This window comes from Spodoptera frugiperda, chromosome 28 (genome assembly GCF_023101765.2).
Source record: "Spodoptera frugiperda isolate SF20-4 chromosome 28, AGI-APGP_CSIRO_Sfru_2.0, whole genome shotgun sequence".
In the NCBI taxonomy this organism is placed as follows: domain Eukaryota; kingdom Metazoa; phylum Arthropoda; class Insecta; order Lepidoptera; family Noctuidae; genus Spodoptera; species Spodoptera frugiperda.
In genome coordinates this window covers 233,756-254,287 of record NC_064239.1, presented here as the reverse complement: position 1 = coordinate 254,287, position 20,532 = coordinate 233,756, and the positions used below count along the sequence as shown (strand labels likewise).

The window sequence follows — 20,532 nt, the reverse complement described above, 5'->3', positions numbered from 1 at the left end:
CACCTGGGTATTCCCCTAAGAGGAAGTTAGGTTATATTGATTACTACATCTAGGTTGTGTCATGTACCAAATATAATGAGCGCGGCACGAACCGATTGGAATTTAGAATTTTCGAAAATTTTAAATCCAATTGAACTTTGCCAGAATTGAGTATCAAAATTGAGAACCGTAAAAGTCGCGGTAGTAAATAATCGATTAACGAGATCTTATAAAATATGAAAAAGACTATCTCCAAATATTATCTTAATATGCCAAGTACGCACAATAGCACTATACAACAATAACACGCCACTGCGCTTAACGTTATTCTTAAACTACAACACTCACTCACTTAGAATTTACAAAGTGCACTTCTATTCGCATGAAAAATCTAAATAATAGAAAAGGCACTATGCACAGTCATCGCTCTAATAAATAGCTTAGCACAATATACGTAGAGTTACACTAGTAGTGTATGCTAGCTTAGTAGTGGGGGTGGTTACAGAGGGCACAATTGGGGAGCAGGGGCCCGGGGACAAAGAGCCCGGGCAGCAGGGGCCCGGGGACAAAGAGCCCGGGGCCCCTGTGGCGGAGGATAAGGCTGCGGTGACGCAGGAAGACCTCACCGAGTACATTGTTGTAGACGTGGACGACGTCAACCACACCACCGTCGAGATGTACACCAGCGGGATCTACCACCAGGTCAGATATTTTGAGTATTTTTATTTATCTTACGTTCTACTTGGAGGACTAAGGGGGGGGGGGGCTTTGTTCAACACGTCTCTCGGCTGAAAAGATAAATCGTTATAACATTTTGCTGGGATTCCTCTTGATACGATCAGACATTTCAGAGTTAATTTATAAAATCAGATTAAGTTGTATTTGTACAAATTGGAACTAAATATATTTTCGTTTTGTGGTATCTTGGCGTTAGTCAGTGAGTGATAGTTGTTCCACCCGCAGCGGCGCGTGCGTGCGGGCGCGGCGTCGGGGTGGTCTGCGTGCGAGGGCCTGCTGCTGCTGCTGCGGCACGCGCTGGCGCTACTGCCCGACCACGCGCACCACCAGGTACGACATACTTACTCTACTAATACTTTTAAATTCTTTTAATAATGTTTCAGCATGATCTGCCAATAAAGGGTGATTGTGTGATCAGACCGGTTACAATGGAATGTTCCACTAGTAAACATGATATACCATGTTTTACATGCCGCATGTACCCATAGACTTATAATATAAATATAATATTCATGAAGTAGTACTTGCTATTGCGTCTTAGTAAATTCGTCTTATGTGTGCTGATATTTAAATGTTTTAAAATAAAAATATATTTTTATTTAATGCTATAAAAAATATTTCTTCGCCCTTACTAAATTAAATTCTTACTTATTACAATATGCCAAACGCTAAATACTTTATTATTTAATTAAAATTTTATAATATCTCCAACTATGTTCAGTTTTACAAACATAGTGAAGGCAGTCCCTTGTATTCAGACATGCGGGAACCGCATTCACGAATTTCGGATTTGAAAAATCTTGCAAAATTGTGATTCGACACTGGCGGTTACATTTTGTGCAGAGTTAACGTCAGTTTGAAAATGGAGGTCGATTAAGTTGTTTACTTGATTGCTACTAAATTTACCTGGCGTTGGGGACACTAAATATTCCCCCATTCATTGCGATTATTGGGTTGGGCCCCTGCGATATCTCAAATTCTTTGGATGTTGTTGTTCTATCTGTAGTGATAGTAGTACGTTAGCGACACAGTGCAGTGAGTGCGGGTGTGTGCAGGCGGTGTGCAGCGCGGTGTGCGCGGAGACGCTGGTGGTGCTGAGCAACCAGCGCGAGGCGGGCGCGCGGGCCGCCGCCGTGCGCGCGCTGGCCGCGCTCACGCGCCGCGCCAGCCCCGACCTGGCGCGCCGTCTGCACGCGCACCACTACTACATACACCTCGCCAACCAGGTACCGCTGCTCAAATACTTGTCTCTAAACATTTCTATCTTTTATTCAAAAGTTTGGCACAACCTATTTCCAGTGCCTACATTTATCACAAAGATATATTTTACTGTGTATATTATTCTATATGCATGCCATTATTGTCATTGTTATTATTCTATATGCATGGTATCCTATATAATTAGTATTATTCTATTATTAAATAGTGAATGACATGTAGTACTGTTTTGCATGCAGCAATATTATGAAGTAAGTACCTACAGTCAATATAGCACTGCCTTACCACTGATATACAGGGTTATTTGTAAAACACATTTTAATATGAACAACTAAAACATTTACATTTATAACTATATTTTTATCAAAATTTTGTTACCTAAAAATCTTATAAATTAATTATTAACATTTGTAAACGAAAAAGGTTTTACCAATAACCGTGTATTAAGCAAACATGTATAAGTACAGTCGGTGTGTCTGTCCAGATCTCCCTGTACGAGGGGTCGTGGGAGCTGGCGGCCGCGTGCGCCGCGCTGCTCACCAAGTGCGACGTGCCGCTCGAGGACCAACTCGATGTGAGGGACCTTATTTCATCAATTATTCTACTACAAATTCTAGTGTTATGGCAACACTCGTTACTCGAGAGCTATGAGTCTTATGTCCCTAACTGTAGTAAACCTATTCCTACCCACCGGACCTTACAATTTTAAACTGCAAGTTTTGGCTTTCGATAGTATAGGTGGCAAACGCGACTGTTGAGTTAAAACATAACCCATCCTACAGGTAACTGTCATGAAATTGTAAAAATATTGACATCAAACATTTCTCATTTTAACCGAAAATGACTCCTAAGGTGATGAGTATAAGGTGCATGTTTGCAGGACGACATCTGGGTGGACGTGACGGAGGAGTCCCTGCACCGCTGCCCGCCGCTGCTGGCGCTGCTGCCGTGTTGCCTGGGCGACGTGCCGCTGGCACACAACCTCACGCTGCTGTGTCGCAGGATCATCGACAAGGTACAACTACACTTTACATACAATATTACTGCTGCCGTGTTGCCTGGGCGACGTGCCGCTGGCACACAACCTCACGCTGCTGTGTCGCAGGATCATCGACAAGGTACAACTACACTTTACATACAATATTACTGCTGCCGTGTTGCCTGGGCGACGTGCCGCTGGCACACAACCTCACGCTGCTGTGTCGCAGGATCATCGACAAGGTACAACTACACTTTACATACAATATTACTGCTGCCGTGTTGCCTGTGCGACGTGCCGCTGGCACACAACCTCACGCTGCTGTGTCGCAGGATCATCGACAAGGTACAACTACACTTTACATACAATATTACTGCTGCCGTGTTGCCTGGGCGACGTGCCGCTGGCACACAACCTCACGCTGCTGTGTCGCAGGATCATCGACAAGGTACAACTACACTTTACATACAATATTACTGCTGCCGTGTTGCCTGGGCGACGTGCCGCTGGCACACAACCTCACGCTGCTGTGTCGCAGGATCATCGACAAGGTACAACTACACTTTACATACAATATTACTGCTGCCGTGTTGCCTGGGCGACGTGCCGCTGGCACACAACCTCACGCTGCTGTGTCGCAGGATCATCGACAAGGTACAACTACACTTTACATACAATATTACTGTTGCCGTGTTGCCTGGGCGACGTGCCGCTGGCACACAACCTCACGCTGCTGTGTCGCAGGATCATCGACAAGGTACAACTACACTTTACATACAATATTACTGCTGCCGTGTTGCCTGGGCGACGTGCCGCTGGCACACAACCTCACGCTGCTGTGTCGCAGGATCATCGACAAGGTACAACTACACTTTACATACAATATTACTGCTGCCGTGTTGCCTGGGCGACGTGCCGCTGGCACACAACCTCACGCTGCTGTGTCGCAGGATCATCGACAAGGTACAACTACACTTTACATACAATATTACTGGGGGCTTAGTACGAGTTTGTTTTACGTTTACGAGTTTGGTTCATTAGTTGATTAGTTACCTCTAATGAACCAACCAATCAGAGCGCCTAACGCGGTTTTGTTTCTATTCGTGCTCGAAAGGGTGTTGATGAATTTGAATTCATCGACTGAAGCAGGGTATAAACAGTCTTACCATTTTTGAGTTTCTTGTATTGTATAATACTTCATTTTGTACGCGTGTGTTGCAGGCGTCTCTGAAGATGCTGAGCGAGGTGTCGCTGGCGGAGGTGGTGGTGCGGGCCGTGCGCGGCGTGGGCCAGCTGCCCGACGCCAACTTCGAGGGCCGCGACCTCCTGCTGGAGGACCTGTACGAGCTGCTCAACAGGATCGCTGTCAAGGCGCTCTCCATACAACATGGTGTACAGGTTCGTTGTACTTACACTACTGTGTTTACTGCCCAACAAACATTTAAGACGTCGAGTAGACGTTTTGGTAACAACTTAATGTTATTTAGTATAATCGTATAAACGTCATAAGGACGTTTACTCGACGGCATTTGGGCCCACTTTATATAACTTAAGGCGCTAAGAGTTTCGTATAACAGTCATATAAAACACCTATTAGTCGCATAGTAGTCATATACGCGTCGGCGATTTGACTACATGACGTGTAATGGTAGCTGTTGCGGCGTGTATTCGACTTAATGTCACAAATATGATTTTTATATGATGAAATAGGTATGTAATGGACGTTTAAAGATTATATTAAGAACGAATATTATAAAATATTATTTTAATGGAGTAGTGCTTTTGACAGCTGTGTTTATTTTGTTTTTTTTTCTTGTTATTTGAGGTGATAAAACCATTCCATCAGTTGTAAACCATTGGGCAATCAAGTTTACTGATTAATGTGAGGTTAATTTTTAACAAATTTTTAATGCGCCTTCTAAACTTTAATGTTATCACATATTTTTATGAATAATTTACTATGTGACTGCGTTATATGACAACTATATAACTTCCCGACCAATAAGCTGCGAGTTCATTGTAAATAAATATCATAAATTTGATTTAAAAATGGTGGAAGTGGTATACAAGGTTATTATAAACCTTTAACATGACTATTAATTATATAGCAGTCGTATTATCATGTTTGTGATACTTTAGGACGTATAGAGGTCGTTCTTAAGACTAATATTTGACTTATATGTAATGGTTACTAATACTACGTTTAAACAACAATTGTTCGTATAGCAGTCGTGTAAAAGGTAATTATATGACAAAATTGACAGTATTACGACGTTTATACTACGAAAACGTTTACACGACGAAACAGTTGTGTATGTAAGTTATAAAGATGTCGTCGTAGACACTATTATACGACGATTGTATAAAAAAGTTGTAATAACGTCTATATGACATTATAATACGACCAAAAATGTATATGACTATTCGGTCAGATAAGGCACCAGTACACGTCGAAGAGTTATAAAAACTACTGTAAAATAACTTTAATACGACTCAAAGTCATATAAATGTTTGATTATATGACAAAAATGTTTGCTGGGTGGATGGATGTTCGGTGGTCATGAGTTTAAAAGTTCTCTTTTGTGGTGCGTGCAGTGTCCGCAGGCGGTGATGGAGCTGCACCAGCTGCTGAGCTACGTGGAGGCGGTGGGCGGCGCGGGCGAGCGGCGCGTGGCGCGCGGGGCGCAGCGCGCGCTGTACTGCGCGCAGCTCGACCTGCTGGAGCAGCGCCTGCAGCACGCCGCCAGCGCCGCCGTCAAGCACAACTACTTCACCACCGGTACGTAGTGCTCGCAGTGCACCAGCACTGGCATCCTACAGCAGTACTGTACCGTGTGGTGTGCGCAGTGCTGACGTCGGCGGTGTCGCTGGGCGGCGACGAGCGCGGCGAGCTGGGCGCGCGCCACGTGGCCACCGTGCTGCGCGCGCTCGCCTTCCTGCTCACGCACTGCCCCACGGACCCCGTGGGGGACGACGCGCAACTCTTCCACCGCCTGCTGTCCACGCTGCTGATGGGTATGTCTCCAGCTACGTACCTTCACAGAATGGTTCAGTACCTTGTTGCAATGTAACGAATGTGTGTGGTGTGCAGCGGTGAGCGGTGCGGCCCCGGGGCGGGCGCGGTGGTGGGCGGCGGGCAGCGCGGAGTGGGCGGGCGCGCTGCAGGAGCTGTTCTGGTGGGGCGCCGCCCCCGCCGCCGGCACGCGCGAGCTGCAGCCCGCCTTGCTGCGCGCGCTCTACCACGCGCCGCAACACGTGCTGGCGCTGCTCACGCCGCACGACCCCGCGCAGCTCAGGAAGGTAACTCTACACGCTCTTCGATCCATCATCACTTTCAGCCTTTTGGTTAAGATTATATATTTAGTTCAAGTTTCTCTTCATGCTTTATGTATCGTGTGGTCTGGCAGTTAGCAGTGTACCTGCTGACGATCCTGAAGCACGTGCACGGGGCGGCGGAGAACGGCGAGCCCAGCGTGGAGCTGGCCATCACGGACTGGGCGCGCACGTGGGCCGTGGCCACGCAGGCCGGCCTCAGCGACCGCGTGCCCAGCCACGCGCTGGCGCCCGAGGCCGCCGCCCTGCTGCAGCAAGACATCGCGCGCTGGGCCGCCGCCGCCGCCAGGGCCAGGCCTCACATTGCCAAGTAGGTAGCACTCTCTCTCACATTCTATCCATTCAGTGGTATTGTAGTGGAGTAACTGCAACAACGGTTACAGAGTGGTATGGAGCAAGGACGGGCTGGCCAGCAAGGTGACGGAGAGTGCGATGTCTGTGACGCGCGGCGTGGTGGACGTGCAGAACGCGCAGCGCAAGGCCTTCATGGAGCACCTGCGGCGCGCGCAGGCCGGCCAGGCCGCCGCGCACCACGCCTGGCAGACGCTCATCGACACCTACACGCACGAGCAAGGTACGGGGTATGCTGTATAGTAGCATTGCTGTAGTGATAATAGAGCTGACACGGTGATGAACATTGTATGTGTGTGCAGCGGTGTGGCACGACCCGCGCACGTACCCGGCGTCGTGGCAGCTGGACGACGCGGAGGGCCCGGGGCGCGTGCGCGTGCGGCTGCGGCGCGCGCCGCTGCTGGTGGCCGAGCGCTTCCTGCAGCCGGCGCAGCGCCACAAGGCGGGCCCGCGGGCGGCGCCGCTGGCGCGCGTGCTGGCGCCGTGGCTGGCGCGGCGCGGCGGGCTGGTGGCGCGCCTGCAGCTGCACGAGACCGTGGCCTACATGGCGCGCGCCACGGCCGTCAGCGTGGCCGCCGAGCTGGACGGCGAGCTGCTGCTCACGGACAAGTGCATCCACTTCGTGCCGGACGACGCGCCGCCGCTGCCCAGCCGCCGCGAGCGCCTCTACATCCCCGAGCTGCAGGCGGCGCCGCAGGCCCACAGCTGGGCGCTGGACAGCGTGGCGCAGGTGGCCACGCGGCGCTGGTGCCTGCAGGAGCGCGCCGTGGAGCTGTTCCTCACCTCGGGCCACGCGCACCTGCTGGCCTTCGCCGACACCGCCGAGCGCGCCGCCTTCCTCAAGGCGCTGGCAGCCACGCACCACCCACCCGATAGGTAAGTATCTACTCTTATTTTTTATGGATATGAAATATTGCAAATAATATGCTACGGCGTACCACAAGGTAGCACTTTAGGTCCAACGTCATTTATATTGCAATTTATTATTACTCCATTGCTGAAAACAAACAATCTGTTACTTCCAGAATCGAGCCCGACACGTTGACAGACGCGATGACCCAGTGGCGTAACGGGAACATCACCAACTGGGAGTACCTGATGCGGCTGAACGGGCTGGGCGGGCGCTCGTACAACGACCTGATGCAGTATCCCGTGCTGCCCTTCGTGCTGGCGGACTACACCTCGCGCATCCTGGACCTGGACGACCCCGCCTCCTTCCGGGACCTCAGCAAGCCCATGGCCGTGCAGAACAAGAACAGGGAGCAGCATTACATCAACATCTACAACGTGAGTGCCATTGTTCCTTATCGAGATAGATTCAATTTGACTTGACAGAAAGCCCATTTTTGTGGTTATGAGTCTTGGGTTTGTAAATAGAGTATATCGCCAGTTGCTCCCTTGCTTCCTGCGCTGATTATCGCGCGCGATGCTGTTAATGGTGGTGGTCTCAACAGCGACATAGTGTGTAGTAGACGATGTACCCAGCTAAGTGCTGCGTGGTGGTTGCCAGGACCTGAAGGCGGCCCGGCGCGAGGGCTGCAGCCCGCTGGTGGCCCGCGCGCCGCACCACTACGCCTCGCTGTACTCCAACTCCGGCGGCGTGCTGCACTACCTCGTGCGCGTGCCGCCCTTCACCGAGCTCTTCCTCAACTACCAAGGTACACTATTTCTATACTACTACTTATTGAGAAACTGTTTCTCTATATTGTTGAATAATATGTCATTGTGTTCCCTCCAGACAACAACTTCGACATGCCGGACCGCACGTTCCACTCGCTGGCCACGACGTGGCGGCTCATCACCAACGACTCGCCCACCGACGTCAAGGAGCTCATTCCGGAGCTCTTCTATCTGCCCGAACTGTTCCACAATAATGAAGGTTAGTTTTACTTCGTTGGATGCTATAGTAGAATTGTGAAATGTGAGTTACTGCAATAAGAGACTTGTACGCAGGCCTGAACCTGGGCAAGCGTCAGTGCGGGGCGAGCGTGGACGACGTGGAGCTGCCCCCGTGGGCGGCGGACGCGCGCCTGTTCACGCTCATACACCGGCAGGCGCTGGAGTCCGCCTACGTCACCGAGCACCTGCCGCACTGGATCGACCTGGTCTTCGGGTACAAGCAGACCGGCCAGGCCGCGCTCGACGCCATCAACGTCTTCCCCGCCTGCGTGAGTATCTACATCACACGGAGTAGCGTGGTGTATGGGCCGGTGTGACGAGCCTTGTGTTGCAGACGTACTACGGGTTCGACCCCATGGCGCTGGAGGAGGAGGTGGACCGCACGGCGGCGGCCGCCATGGTGCGCACGTACGGGCAGGCGCCGCGGCAGCTGCTGCGCGCGCCGCACCCGCACGCCGCGCGCGACGTCGCCAGCGCCGGCGCCGCGCCCGCCGCGCCGCCCGTGTGGGCCGGCGTGCGCGCCGCGCGCTGGGGCCGCTGGGCGGGCTCCCCGGCGCTGCCGCCGCCCGTGCCGGCCGCGCGCCGCTCGCTGCCGGCCGCCGCCGCCCTGCACGCGCTACCGCACGCGCGCTCCGTCGCCGTCGCCACAAGGGCCACCGCACTCGTGGCGCTACACGGTAATCATACCTTCTTTTGGCTTTGATGTGTTTACTTTTGTAATAAATGTACATCAGCACCTTATATTCCAACCATTGCACTGACTAATCGAATACACCATGTTATCCAGCCGAAGTGGGCGGCACGGGCCACACGAGTGGCCAGGGTGCGCCCCTGGCACTAGTGTCGTGGGGCCACTCCGACAACATCGTCCGCCTCAAGCGGCGCCGCGACCTGCGCCCCGACCTACTGCTGCAACTGTGTGCACTCGACCAGGTATCTATGCACCATCTACACTCCGTACCAATCCACTGCGGAATTATTAGTTTTCTCCTCATAAATTTATTTATCAAAAATCAATTCAAAATAATCAAATTCAATTTGTAATTTGACACATAGTGTTTGTTTCCGTGATTAGATAACGAAGGTGGTGTCGTGTGTGTCGGCGGGGTGTCCGTACCCGCTAGTGCTGGGCCACGCGTCGGGGCGCGTGGTGTGCGTGCGCGTGCGCGAGGCGGGCGGCGCGGTGCGCGCGCAGTGTCGGCCGCTGCACGCGCACCGCGCGCCCGTGCACGCGCTGCACGCCGCGCCGCGCGCCGGCCTGCTCGTGTCCGCCAGCCTCGACGGGCACATCGTGCTCTGGGACCTGCACAAGTACCACCTCACTTATTTCTTCGTAACATACATACTACAGGTTACAACAAAAGATCTCCCTACTAATACTATGTCGTTGTACGTGACTACAGACTGACGTACATCCGCACGCTGCCCAACCGCGACATGTTGTCGGTGACGCACGTGACCATCAGCGAGACGCTGTGCGACATCGCGTCGGTGCACGACATCACGGCCAGCAACGCGGGCGCCAGCACGGGGCCCGCGGGACCCGACCTGGACGGGAACAACGACGCCGAGGCCTACGAGAAGGACGCCTACAAGTACAAGTCGCTCATCAGAGTACACACCGTCAACGCGCGGTTTGTAGGTCGGTATCAGTCACAGATTGTAGTCAGTAGAATGCACTCATATGTTTACGTATTACTAGTTGGTTTCGCACTTACTATGTATTATCAGTAGTTAGCTGAATAGAAGACAGTAATAGATCAGTGTAGGCCATGAATTCCAATACAGCTTTCTCATAAAAGAAAACTCTACTAGTTTCAAGACTAACCGGGGCTTTTATTATTATTACCTACACAAAATGTGTCACGTCAGTTTCTTGTTCGTTATATAAGTTTTTAAACTCACATGGTCACTAACACTATAATTAGAACTTATGACGGGATATTTACCATGTTTATTGAATTTGGTGAGTTTCCGATATTTCGGCACTGTTGCAAGCGCCATGATCACGGATTAAAATTCAATAAACATGGTAAATATCCCGTCATAAGTTCTAATTATATTCTTGTTCGTTTTATTCTACTAGTGTTTATTTATGGAAGAGTACAATAGTTGTTAAGAATTGGATTGTTAAAATAATAAATGAAATCAAGGAACGTGATGCACAAAGCATGGTGTTAAGACGTAGTGTCGTGTAGCATCGGTAGGGCTCACCTTGGTCCGTGTGTGGTGGTGACGCTAGTGGTGTTGCAGGCAGCGTGAAGGTGGTGGAGGAGGTCACGTGCATCTGCTACTCGGGCGCGGCGGAGGGCGTCAGCGTCAACGGCATCGCGGCCGGCCTGCACTCCGGGGGGCTGCGCCTCTACAGCTCCTGGGACCTGCGGCCGTTACTCTACCTGCCGCCGCCAGACACACGCGCGCCGCTGCTCAGGTACCTGCTCCTTATGGAGAACACCTAACAATAGACCAATGATATTAATACAAAAGGAATTACAAGTGCATTGTCAACTTTGAGTATTGGGCCTCCGTTATACTTACACGTCGCATCGAACTCTGATCGAATCGTTACATTTGTGCCAAATCATAACTTAGATGGCTTTCACACATTAAAAATGAATTCGTGAATACACAACACTTATATTTTGAGTGTGTGACTAAACAGTAGATTACTTAACAAAAGCAATATCATTCCAGCCTGACGTACAGCAGCGACTCGAGCCTGCTGTTCGGTTGCTACGGGTCGGGCGTGGTGCTGGCCTGGGACAGCTGCGGCTCGCAGCGCCCCGCGCCCGTACGGATCGTACCTGCGCAGGCACTGTTCTGACACTACACTACTATACTACGTCTCATAGGACACCTCCTCGTACCGACTACAGACGAACAAACTGCATTTGGTACCAGTTACCGACTAAAAGACTGCTGCAATAATCTCCCAGTAGATTATACGTATAGTACATTGTCGTATTAGTTACATGTATACGTTGCATGCTGTGAACTGCAAGTGACGGTCGAAACATTAGCTGCAAGGTAAACTGGACTTATGAACAAGTCATCATAAAGACATGACACTTGATATACCTAATCGTCTTCTTACCTTTATACCAAAATACATGAAGTATGCGCAATATGTCAAACGTCATCCTATTAAGAAGACCCTTATCATTCATATTGTTAATCTTACCTTTTTACCCTTCACACCTAAGTCCAGTACTCCCGTTGTCGCATGATAATGTGGCACATGAATTTACGGCAAGCATTGGCTAAGTCATATCGATTGTAAATAAATATATCATAGTAATCAAGGTCTTCCCTTTATGTAAGGTCTGTAGAATAAGTTGTACGGCGTTAGGTAATGCAATAGTTTTGTAATGTTTGTGCCAAATATACATGCTACATGAGCAATATTTTAAAATGTAAACAATGAAGTATTTCGCAGAGCGATATATTTACGTGTGTATTTTATAATTACGACCCTTGTATGTTTTGTATATTTTTCGGTTTTTTAAATAGTGTAATTCGGTTTTTTAAGATTTGTAAATAGTGTTCAGTCGAGGTGTAAATGAGAGCAGGTAATATTTTTGTTACAATTCCATGGAAATATACAACAAACTTGAATAATCGATGGCTTCCATTGTAGACTGTTTGTTTGTTTGAAACTAAAACAAATGATGTGTTCAGAGAGGCAACATAATGGTATTATGCAAAGCAGTGATTCCATATTTAAAACATGTTGTATGTTGTGCATGCTCTATCTATAAGACTGTTATATAGTTGCAAACGTATGCTAGTATGAGCAGTAACACATATCTTAGTTATAGTAAGTGTAAATATATGTTTATACCAACATTCCTACAGCTGCTATTGTCATTTGCTAAGTGTTTAGTACAATATGTTTAGGTTTTGTTACGAATATAATGCAACATTGTTATAACTTTGGTTATTCTACATCAATTTGTTATTTATGTAATGTTCAAAGATTCGTGAGGCTATAAAGGTCGAAGCCCTTTCAGTATTTATAATAGGTGATGTGATTGCTCACAATATTTATTGCATGTTACTATATTCATAATGTAATACCTAGGCAAAGCTACGAAACATTGCCGTCCTATATGTATAACAGTTACACCAATTGGCAATAAACACCAAAAGTGAATAATTTTCTTGCCTTATTTATAATATTGTAATATATTGCGTTGTAAGTTATTAATAATGTCTGTTGAGTTTTATAAATCAATAAAGCATTTTTTTTTAAATAGTTGTTTAATTCACTAAGAAAAAATATCCATCGAGTAAGGTTCACATGGTGGAAAGATTGAAAATATTATTTTCCTCAAATAGGAGAAGTGCCTAGGGCGCTAGGTTGCAGAGACGCCGCGAGACACGCGTACCCAACTCCTCATAGAGTGGCGGTGCGGCGGCGCTAAAATAAATTAGGGGCCCCTATGAGGTGCTTGCCCAGGATGCCTCTTGGTTCAATCCGCCTGTGGTTGGATTGTACATGCGTCATATCATTATTATAGAGATCAACGTAGTGCTTATTTTAGTGGTGAACGGCTGAAGGGGTCGGGATAAAAATTTGAAACAGGGGTAGATTTTGGTCTAGAATAACACGTAGGGTACATTTTATCCCGCAGGAACGCGGTCAAAGCCGTGGGCAGAAGCTAGAACTAAATAAATTTACTGAAAAAATCACAATCCAAGGATGTGCTTAACACAATCAAAGATACGATACGACATATTAAAATTATTTATTTTAGTTTTTTCAAATGGCAAACAAAATTTTGACATACACTGCCGAATGGCAACATAAAATTGACAATTCAATATTTTGACATTACTGTGACCAAAATGGCGACTGTAGATTGATTATTGTTGCTGTTTGAGTGTCTATTGATTACATTACAAAATACAAATCTGAGTTCTTTTGCGATTGCATATTTGACTTGACATCAGTAAAATGGGTTCCAAAAAACATAAGAAGGAATCGAAGAAGAAGAAGCACAGGAGTCGGTCTCGTTCCCCACTGGAAAACGAGGAGGTTCAACGTGATCGTACGGAACGCAAAAAGCATCGGAAACATAAAGATCGCAAGCGAGACCGCTCCCCGGACGGTTAGTTACCATACTTTATTTACTAGAATGAGGTACGCCAGACTCCGATGATTATTTCCAAGGTTTTGACAATAAACTACTGCATTACTACCGACATTTGTCATTGCAATTTTATATACGCAGTAAGTTGTTGTGGAAATCATAATCGGAGTCGGTGGTATTCCCATTTGGCAATATAATGGCATTGTCTGCTCGTTATTTCAGACTCGGTGGCATTCGAGTAGTTCCACCGCGTCCGTGTGCAGCTGACGGCAGGTAGGTATTGTGGAGCTGCGTGGAGTCTGTGGGCAATCATGGCGGAGTGATGGATACAAATATTACAAACACCACGACATGAGACCACGACACATGCCTACCTTATATTGTGTACAACCAAGAAAATCTGTACACCAGTTATGTTGGGTTTTTTAGGGGCTTGAGTTAACGGTGTACAAAAAAATGTAATGTCGAGAATTTCCTTCTTTATAATCAAATTAAACAAGACCTCGTGCTTGGTACACCTACTACCTATTATACCGAAGATATATATTATTTTAGCATTTAAATACAATTTAGAGTAAAACAAACCACTGAAACAATGTAAATACAATACTAAACACATAATTAGTCCTATAAATATAGCTAATGTTTGTTTCATAGAAGTCGGTGAGCTCAGTATTTACAAAGTTTTAATTGCTGTGAATATTTCCTATTTACTACAATGAATGTTAACCATGAAAATATACTGTTACATTAGTCCATACTAGGATAAATTTAGTTTAAAGACCTGATTAAAATAATTGTCTCCTATTTAAATAATGTCAAGAGAAAACAATGAGTGTAGAGATCTTGTGGCCTATCTATCTTCTTAAAATAAAAGTGCTATAATTGACTTTAACCATTTATAGTTTACTTTTAAGTGGACTAGTAGACAATCTTCATAGAAACCTGTACTTTGGAACAAACAAATAGCTAAGGATTAACTGAAAAACATTTAAAATAATAACAAAAAGTTGTGAAAATGTATTGGACTCACATGTTTAACACATCTAAAAGTGATATTTTTTATTTACCTAAGCATCCAAAACAGGTTTTTGGTATAATCTAGAATAAATTGAGTTTGTCTTTATGACTAAGCAAAAGAAGAAAATGCCTTTAAAATGTATAGTCAATCTTTCTGAGGACAATAATTTGTTTTTAATTAATTGTCATTTTAGTAATCCCCAATTTTAGTTTCTGTCCTAATTCTAAAAAAGTTATCTAATATTATTAACTGATTGTCAACAAGGTCAAAGGTATATCTTGTACATGAAACATCTATTATTATTTTCAACTTTTTTTTACATCAGTTTTTCTTATTTGTGGTTAAAAAACTTGTGTTAGTGGTGGTCAAAATAGTAGCCATGTTTTGTTGCAAATACATTAATTACTCCTATTTTTTAAATGTGTACAAATAGGTAACTTTAACTAATCAATTTTTAAATGATATCTTAGTAAATTATTTCAAAAGGTATTTGAAAACTAACCCAGATACGGAACTACTGAATATTAAGTAAGTTTTCATTCAGATAAATCTATAAATAAAATTACTTGTATGATCTCTTTGATGTTGTGTGAAATAGCAGCGATGTGGCGTAGCATCACACGGTGGTTGTACAATACAGGTGTGAATAAATGTGCTCCCGGTTGTTATAGTTGAGGAGGTGCCGGTGGACTCCCACCTCGGCAAGGACCCCGCCGCGCGCTCCCACAGCCGCAGCAGCAGTGTAGAACGTGACAGACGAGCCAGGGAACTAAACCGCAAAGAGAAAGATGAAGAGAACCACAGGTAACTAATTGTACACATTTGAGATTTGGTTCCTTTTTGATTTGAAGTTACTCAACTAACCAAAATTTGTGTTAAACAATATTAATTGTATTTTATTAAAATCAGGGAGAAGAGTTCAGAGAGTGAAGCGAACACGTTCATACCAGCTCGCTCGGTGGACCGGTCGCAGTCCCCGCCCTCCACCAGCGGCGGCGGCGCGCAGGAGAGCCTGTCCATTGAGGAGACCAATAAGTTGCGAGCTAAACTTGGACTGAAGCCACTGGAACAGAATGAAAAACCTGCAGGTATGAATATACTACCATGTAAAGATTTACTTTTATATACTGTTGAGACTAACACATGGTTGACACTAATATAATTTGTCCTGTTATAGATGATGGCAAAATAAAGGATGACCTGGGCGAGTTTTACCACAAGCCAGCCGCCAACCTTGCACAGCAGAAGAAATCAGAGAAAATACGAGAGAAACTTCAAGTGCACAAGGAGAAGAGGAAGATTGAACAAAAGTCAGTATCACTATATTCTATACAAGTTACACTATCTATGAAGTATTGTAATTGATGGATTTTCAACCTTATTTATTTGTGACAAATTTGAAAATGTATTAAATGTGTGCTTGTCATGAGCACTATTGCCGTTTTATTCAAGTTTGCTTTATTATTTACAGTATAAATAAATGTAATTTGTGTTACAGGCTACAGACTACGCTCCTGGCAGAGGAATCAGACGATGACGACGCGGCTGCTTGGGTGAAGCGCTCGCGAGAGATTGACAAACAGAAACGTGAAGCTGCTAAAAGGGTCAGTGTATCATTAAGTCCATTACAACTTGTAAATTCGTACAGTATCCAGTTTGGCAGTCTTTGTACCATTAAAAGCTTCCAAGTCGTTGTGTCCTGAATTAAAAGAACTCAGGAGGAACTGAAAATTATTTTCTTCTCTGCTTATGATATCCTGATTTATTTGTGGTGAGAACCAGGACAGTTGTTTATGTCCCTAGCATGGGTTGGACTCCCGTCGTCTAATCTAGGTCTTGGCTTCAGAATTTTGTCAGTTTAAGTGCATTTACCAGTTGGGGCTTTGTTTTCTAATAATGTGTCGTGTTTGTGCAGGCGGCCATGCTGGACGAGATGGACGCCGTGTTCGGGGTGTCGGCGCTGGTGGAGCAGGAGGCGGCGGAGTCCCGCCAGCGCTCCTACACGCACAACCAGCTCAAGGGGCTCCGGGTCGCACACGACATCGACGCCGTACGTACTGCTACTACACTGTGTTACTCTTATAAGAAAAAAACTATATTACAAGTTCTAAAGAAATTATATCTGAAATAAATCTCCTATTAAATAGAATAGCTTCAGAAGCTTTCATACTTTTGCAGTTATAAGTTGTTGTCTAGTATTATTTGCCTCGTATTTTCTTAAAAAGCTTGCAATTTACATGATTTATCTAATGTAGATAAGCGAGGAGCGTGAGGTGGTGCTGACGCTGGCGGACAAGGAGGTGCTGGCCGAGGACTCGGAGGATGTACTCGTCAACGTCAACATCGTCGACGACGAGAGGACCAAGAAGGTAACGCGTTTGTTTATGTTTTATATTTACAATGTCATTACTACATTACTCAGGGTATTTTAATACTCACATTTGATGCAAAGTCTGAGTGACCAAAAGTAATTCAATTCTTTGTGTTAATGTCATTTCAATAGTGCATAATTGAATCAATTAAACATTCCAATTTAATCACGTAAATATTGAGATAAGTTTTACTAGTATCAAGTCACAGAGGGACTCTTCTTCATGAAAAATTTACGATGGCGACGGCTAGCATTTTTAATTAATTTAGTATTATACAAGCTATTATACAAATATATGAATCCAATGTACTGTACACGTTGGGATTGTTAAACAAATAATAAATTTTCAGAATCTATTGGAAGCAAAGAAAGCGAAGGCCGGTTACCGCGCGTACGACGACGAGGCGGACCTGGAAGCTGCAGCGCTGGGCTTCGAGCGGCCCGTGCTGGCCAAGTATGACGAGGAGATCAACAAGGGGAAGGAAGCCAAGACCAAGGGCTTCTTCATCGGAGACGAGGACGTGCTCGAGGCTAAGAAGTTCAGGGATATGATGGTTAGTTCATATTTTTCTTAATATTTATGTCTATGCTCATATATATTTGATAAGTGTGTGGGTTGAAATATTATTATTGTTTATTATACAAGCCGGTTTTTTGTTGCTACAGCGCCAGGAGCGTCTCCAAGGTGGCGGCGACAAGCGACTGGAGAGCTTGCAGCTCCCTGCGCTGCAACTGGCCTCCGACTATATGGACGAGCATGAGTTGCAGGCCAAGTTCAAGAAGACCAAGAGAAAGGTAAGTTGCGTGTACAAATAGATGAAATCAATAATTATCGTGAACGAAGTAAACACGCTATAAAAGTTAATCTTTCGTTCACTGTAAGATAAGCTAATGGTGTCCTTTAATAGACTATTTCTGTGTAGGGCAAGATACGCAAGAAGCCAAAACAGGAACCTATCGACGTGGAGGACTACGACGCGGCCAACGCACCGCTCGATACGGACGACACAGGTATGGAACATGTACGCTCGGCGGAACATCTTGTTAGGTTTAAGTCGCACTATGGTTTAACCGCTGTTTTTTCCCCCGTGACTGATGTTGGCATCGTGAAATGTTACGAATAATTCACTGGGAATTTGGTAATGGAACTTTCAAGTTAAAAATATCTCGTGTGGTTTCGCAATTTACAACTATAACACCATGTAATAACGTTGTGTTATCTTAGTATTTAAAACATCGTGCAGTAAGCTACGGCGTCCCAAGCTAAGGTGTAATGTTTGTGTGCAGAAGTGAAGACGGAGCTGCTGTCGCAGCCGCTGGCCGTGGACGAGGACGAGGCCGAGCCCGACACCGAGCTGCAGGCCGCGCTGGCCCGCGCGCGACGCCTGCGCCAGGCCGAGACCGCGCAGGAGGCCCACTACAAACTGCCCAAGGTCACTGACACCACTATGTTCTATTTCACTATATCATACTTGAACAATTTACTTTTTATGTTTACATATTACATTATCCAAGTTATTTATGTATTACAGCTTACTCATGTAACTGTTTGACGAGTTAACTTGATTACTTTCAAGCCCCGCAAGGGACTCTTAATCGGAAATAATGCACATGCTAAATAATTATAAATGTTTATACAAATTGTTCCAAAACATCACTATTAACAGTCATTTGTATTGCAGGTAGAAGAGATCTTGGAGCGTGTGAAGGAGGAGGAGCCTCAGGAGGCGGAGGGCAGCGCCATGGTACTGGACGCCACTGCAGAGTTCTGCCGCACTCTCGGGGACATACCCACGTACGGCCTGGCAGGGAACAGGGACCACCACGCCGAGATCATGGTACATACCACGCTACACATTGACCTCTCCGCACTAACTATATTTATACCTGAACATGTACGATTTGTAACACCCATTGCTTTTATGTAACTTTCCAAAATATAATCGTTACCGCCAATCTTATCATAAACAACACAATTGTTATAAAAAAACTTTTTTTTTAAAATATTCATTTGATATTACATAATAAGAATTCACCAAACTGAAGTAGAGTAGTTAAGTAAGTTGGTATGTGTGTTATAAAGTAGTGTTTGTGTGCAGGACTTCGAGCGGCCCGACATGGAGGTGGAGCCCGAGCCCGACGCGCCCGGCGCCTGGAGCCGCGTCGATGTACAGTCCGACAAGCCCGCAGACCTCGCCGCCGGTACTGCACGCTACATTATACATATCTACACGTTACACTACTATTGTTGTGTTCATACTTCACACTCCGTCAATGTTAAGCTCCAAAAATAAAATGTGAAGAGGAAGGAGGAAATGTTGATACAGTTTATGTGTACAGGGTCCCACGTGGGTCTGGAGGCGGAGCCCCGGCTGGGTGCTGGAGTATGGGGCGCGCTGCAGCTCGCGCTCAGCAAGGGGTACCTGGAGCGCGCGGGGGCTGCGCCCCAGCCTGCCTCCGCCGCCAAACATCTGCTCACCGCCAGGCATTACTCCATCGAGGACAAGACCTACGGGTAATATTCTACACGTTCGACATCTGTCTCGTATCGTTATTTTAATGTTCTTTGTCTATAGAAGTCTCAAATGTGTAAATGATCTCGTCCCCAGTGAGGACGACAAGTACGGGCGCCGCGAGCGCGGCGGCCACTCGGGCCCGCTGCAAGACTTCCGCGAGAAGAACAACTTCCGACCGAACATCAAGCTGGAGTACGTGGACGACGACGGACGACCGCTCTGTCCCAAGGAGGCATTCCGGTACCTCTCGCACAAGTTCCACGGGAAGGGACCCGGCAAGAACAAGCAGGAGAAGAGGATCAAGAAAGCCGTGCAAGAAGGGGTGAGTCGGAACATATATTCACTAATAATGTATATTACAAACGCGGATTAAAAAGAGCATTAATTTGATGTGTATTAATTTATACTGATAAAGATCTAAAAGAACTTCACCGATTTTGAACATTGTTGCACTGACAGAACGTTTACTTTTGCGGAAGTCACACATAATATGGTTAGCCACACATAGACTCACAAAACCATTTAGAAATCCAGTGACAACCACATACGAAATACTGGTCGTTAACTACTTTGATAACATTGTGAATTTTCAATTGTAGCTGATGAAGAAGATGAGCTCGACGGACACCCCGCTGGGCACGCTGCAGATGCTGCAGGACAAGCAGCGCGAGACGCAGTCCCCGTACATCGTGCTCAGCGGACTCAAGCGGGACTCCACCAACTGAGCGAGCCAGCGATAACGTCCTCGCGTGTCTAACAATCACTTGTTCTGTATATTTTCGGATAATCTACTTTTGCGGCAATAAATACGTTTAGACATGTTTCTGTTTATTATTTTACCTATTGTACATTTACTTCAAAAATGGCTGATGCTATTTTACTTTTACCGGAAGGTGAAACGGCATGCACTTCGCGCTCGTGTGCGCTGAGCCTTTAGGACTTTCTTCTGTGATATCTCGTATTTGCTTCATGGTCATTGGTGTGTCTACAAACATAATCTATACTAATATTATAAAGCCGAAGAGTTTGTTTGT

General features: G+C 46.1%; 2 protein-coding genes across 6 annotated transcripts in view; both read left to right on the top strand.

Moving 5' to 3' along the window:
- LOC118265154 (lysosomal-trafficking regulator) overlaps positions 1–12,750 on the top strand; it is a 42,728-nt gene extending 29,978 nt beyond the window's left edge. For 3 of the 5 annotated variants that reach the window (XM_050706178.1, XM_050706175.1, XM_050706177.1), the window contains exons 30-51: positions 485–681; positions 943–1,047; positions 1,773–1,943; positions 2,420–2,509; positions 2,816–2,950; positions 4,136–4,312; positions 5,510–5,693; positions 5,762–5,929; positions 6,006–6,214; positions 6,322–6,557; positions 6,631–6,821; positions 6,901–7,474; positions 7,624–7,885; positions 8,109–8,256; positions 8,337–8,477; positions 8,552–8,766; positions 8,832–9,174; positions 9,285–9,430; positions 9,573–9,808; positions 9,901–10,139; positions 10,751–10,928; positions 11,192–12,750. In XM_050706178.1, the coding sequence (XP_050562135.1) occupies positions 485–681; positions 943–1,047; positions 1,773–1,943; positions 2,420–2,509; positions 2,816–2,950; positions 4,136–4,312; positions 5,510–5,693; positions 5,762–5,929; positions 6,006–6,214; positions 6,322–6,557; positions 6,631–6,821; positions 6,901–7,474; positions 7,624–7,885; positions 8,109–8,256; positions 8,337–8,477; positions 8,552–8,766; positions 8,832–9,174; positions 9,285–9,430; positions 9,573–9,808; positions 9,901–10,139; positions 10,751–10,928; positions 11,192–11,321 (4,475 nt within the window). In that variant the 3' untranslated portion in view covers positions 11,322–12,750. Of the gene's footprint in view, positions 1–484; positions 682–942; positions 1,048–1,772; positions 1,944–2,419; positions 2,510–2,815; positions 2,951–4,135; positions 4,313–5,509; positions 5,694–5,761; positions 5,930–6,005; positions 6,215–6,321; positions 6,558–6,630; positions 6,822–6,900; positions 7,475–7,623; positions 7,886–8,108; positions 8,257–8,336; positions 8,478–8,551; positions 8,767–8,831; positions 9,175–9,284; positions 9,431–9,572; positions 9,809–9,900; positions 10,144–10,750; positions 10,929–11,191 lie in introns of all 5 variants that reach the window. The other 2 variants (XM_050706179.1, XM_050706176.1) reach the window with 2 other exon arrangements.
- Positions 12,751–13,327: 577 nt separating this feature from the next.
- LOC118265370 (U4/U6.U5 tri-snRNP-associated protein 1) lies at positions 13,328–20,319 on the top strand. The gene is made up of 16 exons (XM_035578206.2): positions 13,328–13,608; positions 15,283–15,415; positions 15,521–15,699; positions 15,789–15,921; positions 16,110–16,215; positions 16,527–16,661; positions 16,867–16,980; positions 17,333–17,536; positions 17,649–17,777; positions 17,906–17,993; positions 18,270–18,415; positions 18,665–18,820; positions 19,082–19,184; positions 19,323–19,497; positions 19,592–19,820; positions 20,098–20,319. The coding sequence occupies exons 1-16, from the start codon at positions 13,455–13,457 to the stop codon at positions 20,221–20,223; spliced, it is 2,310 nt and encodes a 769-aa protein (XP_035434099.2). The 5' UTR covers positions 13,328–13,454; the 3' UTR covers positions 20,224–20,319.
- Positions 20,320–20,532: the final 213 nt, after the last annotated feature.